We start from the raw sequence: 9,660 nt of genomic DNA, 5'->3' as shown, positions 1-9,660 counted from the left end.
ATGACCGCACAAGCAGTTTCTTCCACAACTTCTTGAATCTTGACAAACTTCCCCTGCAAATAAGTAAAGTATTGACATTCAAGCTCAGTACAATGCCCCGTTTGTATATAATTGATTTGTTCTTGACACCATTTCTTTTTCGCTTGAAGTTTTAAACCAATTTCAACAAGTTGGTCTTTGAACATTTAGTGGTCGAGGATATCAGCCATGATACTTTCATTTACTTGATCGACAGTCATTGAACATTTTCGGTAAGGGGCATTTGATGAAGAAGTCATTGCAGATATATAAAAGTTTGAGTTTTGAAATGAAATATCTGGTAAGGAGGCAGTATTTATAGCTGAAGTCAAAAACGCTCCTCCAACGTTCAAAATTCAAAATATTTACAATTACAGTCCCTCCAACGTTCACTTCAAAATATTTACAATTATAGTCCCTCAAACGGCCAAAAATTCAAAAAAAATTTACATTTACAGTCCCTTAACGGCCTTCTACAATGTTACTCTATAAATACCAACCCAAAGCATTTACCAGTTTCATCACCGTTCAAAAAACTTGTTTCATCTGCTAACTCACTCAATATTCCAAATGACTTCATCAATATCAAAAAACGTTCACCGACCTCGTCTCACCAAAGCTGAGATGAAAACACGAATCATGGTCGATATCAATGAGGACACCCTCCTTCAAAATAAACTCTCTGGGGTTCTGGGTTTCCTACGGAAGAAGAGACACCAATGCGACCAACACGTTCAGGAAATAGAAGCACCAGGCCGCAGGGTCTCGAAACACGAAGAGACATATTCTTATTTTCTGCAGGATGAGAGCAAAATAGTGAAGAGGGTGATCGACAATGTTTTTAAGGCCGGTCACACGTTGACCGACCAATACACTTGGGCTGAATCGTACCACGACAACTGTGGAGAAGAGAAATCAACGTGGGAAGTGAAATGCCCAGAACACGACAAGTGGTGGGCCAATGAAATGGCTTACCGTGGATTAAGAAAAATGTCAATCAAAGATGATGACGATGAAGAGTAATCGATTAATTATTATGTATTTTATGTTTTTTTCCGGTATTGTCTTTTTTTATTATTGTATTGTCTTTTATTTTAAGTAATGTAATGTGGGTTTAATTATTAATAAAATGTGTTTTTTTTTAATTTTGTGTAAAAAAAAATGAAATAATAAAATAGTGAATAAATAGTGAAAAACTGGGGAAGAAGTAGGGTTATAAGGAGGGGGTGTTTTTGGGAGAGAAAAAACTGATGAATAGTGGAAAAAATGGGTAAGAAGTAGGGAAAAAGTAGCTCCTATAAGGAGTGGCCTAAGAACCGGCCTAACGACAGGCGGTTACCTGTCCAGTCTCATATTATAAGGAATGGTATGTGTTGCTTTAACTTGAGCTGTGAAGCCAACGACAGTCTCCAAACACCTTCACTGGACAGGTAACTTAAGTTGTTAGTGGGGACTGCATCATCGTTGCGGATGATTGTCTTACCATTTGGCAGCCCAGCCTCAAAAAAGAGAGTTAACCTGTCTAACATCTTGAAAGCTATGGCCGCCTTCTTCAGAGTGTTGGTTTTCAGTGAGTTTTTCATCCAGATCATTTGATCGATTTACTAGGTGTTATTTCGAAAATTAGGTACTTATGCTAAATGAATCAAGTTTTTGACACAATGTCCAAATGAATAGCAACCAATGATGTTAAACGACTATGTTTTGTAAATATATTTTGCAGTTACATGCCAAGTATCCGATATATTAGAGTTCAGAAAACCAAATCGAGGTTGTTCTTGGTAGCGTCTGCTTGTTTATAAAGAACTTTAATGCAAAGGATTTTTCTTTAAAGTTAAGATGATTGCAGGTAAACCTACTGCATGCTCTTGTTGCTCCCATCTTATTTATTTAGAGTATAATTCTAAAATCTGAAGTCCAGTATCATGTATGTAGGCATTAGGTAACAATAGTAGCTGGTGGGAGAGGAGACGAGGAACTTTCTGGAGAGAATGTAAAGAATTTGCCAGCATCAACAGGAAAGAAGCAATTGAAAAAAATAAAACTGGTTGTATAATATTTTAGTCACGGGGTTTTATAATATCATCACCTTCCTTTTAGACTGTCTAGTATTGGTGGTTGTGGTTGTCATGCATCATTCTTTATATTGGTTGTATCATTTATACTAGATTTTGACTTATTGAAATCATGAATTAATAAGATAGGGAAGGATTATGTTCAGTTTTTGTTTTTTTTTTTGAAAAGTCTATGGTTTTTTAAACAGATGCAAGGTTCCTCTACAAGATTCCATATGCTGGGTAATTTGTCATTAATAAAGTGTTATTTTCTTATTTTTTTAGTATACAATTGCTCATGAAAGCCGAAAAGGTCATGTTCAAGCTAGGAGCCGATATCTTTGGTTTAAACTTAAATAATTTAGTTTGTTGTAGAAGTTACTTTGATATTAAATGGAATATTTAGTTAATATAATACGAGGGTTGGTGCTCGCGTGTTGTGGCGGTTTGGTGATGATAATACAAAACAGTGGGGGGAATTGATATGCGTGTGTGTAAATAGGAAAGAAAGAAAGAAGTGATTGTGTGTTAGATCTTGGTCGAATGTTTGTCTGATTCTGTTTAGAGATATAAAATTATAGATAATGTATGAATTAGATGCAATATGGGAATATTGAAAAATGTGCTTAAATTACCTAAAATATAATTTTAATATGTTTTATAAGGATTTATGAATATGTTTCATTTCAAATATTAGATTATTTATTTGTATAGTTATTATTTATTTAGCTCAAAAAATGTTGGTTTTAATATAATCAATGGCATATATAACGACAAATGAAATGGAACAGAATTTTTTTTGCTATAATTAGTGTCACATATAGCGTCATGTCTAGCGACTTGTTTGAGATTAGCGTCAACATTACTGTCATAGTAGTCATGTCGCTATAAAAAAGTTAGCGACACGACGTAGATAACGTTATTATTGTCGCTAATTTTAGCGTCTTACATATTAATGACGCAAAAATCTGTGACTTTTTTCTAGAAACTTCTCACTTGACATCGTTATGCAAGTCACTAGCTTCAAATATGTCGCTAATTAAGTCGCTAAGTATGTCTCTAAATGGCATTTTTCTTGTAATGCGCTAGTTGGGACCGGACAAATTATTAGTTTTATCGAGGTTATTAATTACCAAGTAACAATTTATAGAGGTTCGGCTGTAAAATGTTATTTATGTTTCATAATCAATATGATATTATCACGAATGGTCATCCGTCTAGTTCAACAGTGTTAATAGTTTTGAGGTAATTAAAATGCGAGTCAGAACTTGTTTGGGAAATGGGGTGAATGTAAAAAACGAGATAGAGTGAAGAACGGTAGTATAAGGATTTTTTTTGTGAACTTTCAGGTTTTTTAATCCAAATTTTTTCATCCGCAGTCAAGATTCGGAGGTGATTAAGATGTACATTTCTTTTCTTATCGTGAATGTACTACATTGCAACTTGCATATAGTCATTGTTAATACAACTTTCTGCCAAAGAAAAAAAAAAAAAAAAACAGATATAATTTTGTTCTAGTTGGATTTAGTATCAAATGGTTAGGTTAGAAGATCTTAAATGTTACCTTTCAAAAAAAAAAAAAAAATCTTAAATGTGCTGTCTAAAATAAATAAAACACGTGAAAAAATCTTTTGGAGTTTTGGTTGACTTAGTTTATGAGCTGTTAAGTAATATGGTCCGTCCTTGAGCTTTAGTTCATTATTTGAAAGACCATCCCTTATCCCCTTGCATAAGGTTTTGTGTTCAAGTCTTGGGAAGTATATAGAAATTAAGTTCCTTTTTATGAGAACTTGGCTATAGTATATCCAGGTTCAAGTCTTAGGGGCAGGGTTTACCACTATTAATCGTCATGCCTCCAGGCAGATTAGTAGGAGTTTTCCCCCATCAGATATTTGAAATAGGCATTTCTACTTCGAGGGAACTCTCTAGCGCAGACCCGGTTGAGACAACGTATGATAAACCTTCCATTGTCGAATCGTGGCAGAAAGTTTCCAGCAAAATTCATATTTCAAAAGAATTAATATGTTCCACTTCTATGGACCATATTTCAATTTTTTTCAAGAAGATAAACTTTAATGGCAATATCCCCACATCAATTTTCTTGAAAGCCAAAAATCATGGATACACCAGAAGCGCATTACAAAGAAATGAATACAACAAACCCAAAAAAATCCTTAGAAGTCATACAAGAACTTCTCAAACAATGGTTGTTCATCTGCATTTAAGCACACTGCCAATGACATACTCCTATCATTGTTTGGGCTAGGTAGAACATATATGGTGCCCTCATACAATATTACCGCTGGTCCCATGAACACGGGCCGACCCCACCCAAAATCTGCATCATGTACAGGTAATCGAGTCCATGTGTTTATGTTCAAGTTTGGGCTTGCAAAGTAACTTGGACCACGAATCAAAGCCGATAGATCAGGCTGCACTTCAAGGTAGTCAATGGCTGATCTCAAATATTCATTGTTCATTTTTGTCAAAGTGCTTCGAATCAAGGATGCTGCATTAGACAATGGTTGAGCTGTGAGGTCAGAGGATTTGGCAACTGGGGTGGCAGTGAATACAACATTGCCTAGGTAGCCTGGTGGGAGTTGTGGGCTCAATCTAGATCGTCCATCTGTAGCCACATACAATTTAGTTAGTTGGTCATCTGGAAGTCCACGTGCCTTGCACGCACAACGCCATAAGTGAGCTGCAAGGATTTCGTATGTGCTATATGTAGTGTTTCCGGTTTCATTTTTCGCAGCAGTTTTGAGAGCACTGAGTTGATCAAGTGTGAGCTTTAGCATTGTGGTTGATGGTTTTCGGGTTGATTTAATGTTTTGGGAGGTAGTTTTCATGGATGGAGGGAGGTGGTACTCGACGTGATCAAAAGTTGGGGTGGGTGGTTCACGTGCACGAAGCAAGGTTCGGTCAATGAATGGTGGGATGGCGATTGATAGACCTCGAGCCATGTCGGACCATGTGTTGATGAAATGGAGTGAGGATAGACCATCAGCTAGTGTATGAAATACACCACAACCAAGACCAACTCCTCCACATTTGAAATGAGTTACCTGTGATTAGCCAAGATTTAGATTGTCACTTAAATTTGTATTAGAACAACTTTCCATATCCATTCTAAGTCAACAAAATCCAAAAGTTATGTGGTATTCTAGAAGGTCAACTTGACTGTTACCAAATTCTTTTAATTAGGCCCCCAAACTTTATGAGCTCTTACACCAACCCTATTAAATTTGGGTTGGGCCCCAACTAATTCCGAAGATGGTACATCATCATAAGTAAAGAGGGTCTGGCCCATGAGTACGGGAATGGTGGTACAACTTTCATCCTCAAATGAAATTGTTTGGTTATTGGTGTTTAATCTACAAATTAGAAAATAAAGCAATCAACATATTCTTATGATTACTACCCATGAAGCGGGTTCCGTTTAGTTTCATTCACATTCCCATACAATTCTTATTTTCTGTTAAATGGTAATATGGGCTCACCAACATTGTTTCTTCATACACCTAACCTAACTCGATCCGAACCCATTTTGAAAAAACTCATATTTCTAGTCCCATAGAAGTCTCCTACTCATTGTGGATCCCATGTCCATATACCAAACAAAATCAATGAATCCTAAATCCATGTGAAATGATGTTTTCTAGTCCATATATCAAACACAATTGGCTTTTTACACCTAACATTTTGTATTTTTAATGACTTGTTGAATTCAAGTAAGGCAATAGTTTGACCATTATGTTGTCTAATCATGTTTATTTGTGAAGATCATTAAAATTAATCATGTTTAATGTGAAAAGATCATTAAGTAAACAGCTTAGTAAATGATTTAGTGGTATCCATTTTCGACGTTACAATTTGTCAAAAGTAGGTATTGAAAGAAGAGTAATAAGTGAAAGGTCTAGATTTATTTTTACTAATAAAAATGATCCCGGTCCTGTTTGAAATTGTAAATTATATGGTCATAAATCATCATCCGAGCATATAAAATACTTTATGTAGCACAAGAAAGTTGTTAATGCACATCAAACAAAACTTATTATATATATCATTTATTCCGAAACATTAGATTGGATCTGTGTCCTCCTTCGGCTATCAAAAAATATCATTATCAATGTACACTATTACAAAATATAATCTTTGTCTCAACTCTGTTATGAACTTATGATAGCGAATCACCGATTATATCACCTCTTTTGTCTATCAAATAAAAAAAAAAAAGAACAGGCTAGCCTGTTTAAGTCACTCAAGAAAACTATAACCAGAGACCGTCATAGCATGCATAAGGCAAATTAAACCACTGTTCAAGCCGTTATAGCTATACGCATTCTGGTCGGGTGATTAAGGCGTTAAAGACGCACGTACATTGGTTTTTCGATCTTTGGGTCGAATCTAGATAGATTGTCAGTGACATCTAGATCGACTAACATTTGTCTGGGAACTAAAAGGTTTACATATGTTATAGGTATGGATGCTTTCCAAAAATATTATGATGGGCTAAAACATGAAACCACTAAAAAAAAATCTCATTTATTCAAGAAATGTGAAAAAGTTTATGAATTCAATCATATATAAAGTGTGTAGAAAAAAATCACATTTAAAAGTGTGACTAAATTTTAAAAGTTATAATTTTTTTCACACTTATAAATGTGTAAACAAAATGTTAACACTTAAAAGTGTGAACAATTGTCAAATATTTTCACACTTAAAAGTGTGAAAGTTAATTTGTAACACATGATTTCTTCACACTCCCCTTATGTGAAGAACATAAGTGTTATAAATTAACTTTAACACTTAAGAGTGTGAACAATTGACATATTTTTACATACTTGAAAGTGTGAATTTTTCTTTTCCACATGTATAAGTGTGTAAATATTGTGATTTTTTAAATTTCTTCACACTTTTAAATGTAAATTATTTCTACACTTATATATATATGTGATTAAATTAAAAAAAAATTTCACACATTTTAAAAGTATTAAAAAATAAGTGTGAGAAAATGACATATTTGTTGTAGTGAAATAAACCCTTCTTAATTTTTTTAAAGACAAGTTATATTACACCAACTTAACAATCGGAAGGTGATAAATATTTATGCCCCTTTAGAACCTTAAAAAAAGGCAAAATTTCTCACATTTTCAAAATTCAAACAACTAGACAGTTCTCGTCTACAGTATTATGGAAGGATGGAGGGTATTCTGTTATTAACTTATTACGAATACTATGTTACTAGTACATATTAATGCATACTACTCGTACTTCATAACGGACTACCCCGTACTTTCATATTTGACTATCGCATTTACTATGTTACTAGTAAATGTTCTTAGAGCAGGGACTGTCTTGACTTTATATAAAGTCAACACTCAATAAAAAAAAAATAAAAAGTAAAAATAAAATTGAGATCAGCAACATGTGAGGTGAGGAGGTCCATCTTTAAAAAAAATCTTTTATCTCCACTCTTTGAGAGCACTTTACTTATGGGAAAATATAAAATCCGCTTAACATCATTCTGCTACTCTCACAATTACCACCTCTCCTGAATTTCTTAGGTGATAAATAAATAATCATCACAATTACCACCTCTCTTGAATTTCTCACATGATAAATAAATAATCATCCCTTCAATGTGAAGGCACCAGAAGCCAGCTAAATGCATATTATCACCATATTAGTTAACCCCTTTACTTATAACTAGATTTAAACTCAAGATCTCAAATTTTCCCATGTACCAATCGAACTACTGATGATTGGTTCAACATTCATTAAATAGTAAAAAATACACATACAATTAATGTAGATCTTAAGATAAATAAGTAATAGCTCATGAAAGCACATATATAGATATAATAACAATAACATATACAAATACCTGTGCAAAAAACAGCGGGTAGGTAGAAATGTCACATGAATAATCAACAGTGGGAGTAAGTCGCCGGAGCTCCGGTGAAGGAGTAAACTCACCAAAGTCATCCAACGTTGAATCTGACACAGCTTCAACAAACAAAACGCCCTCATCATTACAGTTTATTACAACTCTACCACTCTCTTCATCTCTACTCATTCTTCCAGCCATTGGATAAAAAGAAACAAGCACATCACTTAATGCTTGTTTCATAACAACTGGATCAAAGAAGTTTGACCCACCATTTGGACGGTAAAAGTAAACAGTTAAAATATGTATTCTACCCACAACTAAATCTAAGTTAGAAGTCCATAGCTTAGAAGAGGATGGTGTGGGCTTTGAAGGTTGTATATATGATGAGTGTTTAATTGTGATGTTCATAGTTTTTGGAATATTGCTTCCCAAGCTCCCCATATTATGTGGTGAATTGTTATTGGTAGGTTGGTTTTCGTGAAAAAGACTAAAGAATTAATTAGAGAAGATGTTGAAGTTTTTTTTTTTAAAAGTAGATGTTGAAGTTAACACACACAGATGTATGTGCTTTTGGGTGTGTTTATTTATATTGATATGAAGTGGTAGGTGTGGTTTTCAGGAGATGACAACTGTGTATTATGTATATATAGGCCAGCCAATAATATAATTTTCAATAGATGAATTTAGTAATCTAGTTTACAATTTTTTTTAAAGGGTGAGTTACAATTTAGTGCTTGATATATTGTTGATGAAGTTAAGTTTAACTAAAGTTTTAGAAAGAGTATATATTGATCATTACACTGGTTTTGGTTACGTATGATGTAGCATGCCAAATCATAAATTGCAAATTAATGATGTGTATCGTTTTCTATAAAAGGTTTAACTAGGAGGCTAAGAAATACTAAACAAACAAACAAATTATAAACATAAAGTTACAAATTGATTTGTTAAGTTGTGGACCAATCAAAATAAAGTCATTTTTATCTTTCATACTTTCCCCCTAAATTTTATTGGTGTCATTGTAAATTTATTTTTTTACACGAATAACCTTTTACTCTTAACAATAACATTTTTATTTGTTTTTAAGAAACATTTTATATCCAAAGAAAACTAAACAATTGTCATCCAATCTCATTTTTCCACACAATCATCGAAAGATGAATATGCATCTTAGTAGCCACAACACAACCCTCCTTGCAAATATTATTCCTTTATTCTATTTGTTACATGATAAACTTTAATACGAGTAGTCTAAGAATATAGGGTTAATGACCTGTAAGTGTAGGTAATTAAGCGAAAATGTCTATGTAATGTAACTATCTTTAAAGCCGTTTATGCAATGCAACGAAAAACGTATTTATGTCTATCTAATGCATGTAACCGGCTAACATACCAGTTGCCGGTCACAATGTAAATTAATACTCCAAACAACTCATAAATTCCTTATCCCATTTAACAAAAGATCAAAAATCATTATAGGGAGCGAACTACGAATTGAATCTTCAATTCCATCCTCTTTCAATACATACATATACATATATCTTAAAGATCCAATCCCATCTTCTTTCAATAGATACATATATATATATATATCTTACAGATTCGTAGTTGGGAACTTAGGTTTTCCTTTCATTAAGCATTTGAAGATTCTTGAAAAATACATAAATGAAGCAATTTGTGATGTAGGCCTGATCG

The 9,660-nt window shown here is 33.6% G+C and overlaps 1 protein-coding gene across 1 annotated transcript; it reads right to left on the bottom strand.

Annotated features, from left to right (window-relative positions):
- Positions 1 to 4,143: 4,143 nt before the first annotated feature.
- Positions 4,144 to 8,555, bottom strand: LOC122592641 (shikimate O-hydroxycinnamoyltransferase-like). Its single transcript, XM_043764924.1, has 2 exons — positions 7,960 to 8,555; positions 4,144 to 5,137 (listed from the first exon to the last, which is right to left on the bottom strand). The coding sequence occupies exons 1-2, from the start codon at positions 8,404 to 8,406 to the stop codon at positions 4,247 to 4,249; spliced, it is 1,338 nt and encodes a 445-aa protein (XP_043620859.1). The 5' UTR covers positions 8,407 to 8,555; the 3' UTR covers positions 4,144 to 4,246.
- Between the last annotated feature and the right edge of the window lie 1,105 nt (positions 8,556 to 9,660).

Source organism: Erigeron canadensis, chromosome 3, assembly GCF_010389155.1.
Source record: "Erigeron canadensis isolate Cc75 chromosome 3, C_canadensis_v1, whole genome shotgun sequence".
Taxonomy (NCBI): Eukaryota; Viridiplantae; Streptophyta; class Magnoliopsida; order Asterales; family Asteraceae; genus Erigeron; species Erigeron canadensis.
The sequence above is the reverse complement of the archived record's forward strand: the minus strand, read 5'-3'. Positions and strand labels throughout refer to the sequence as shown.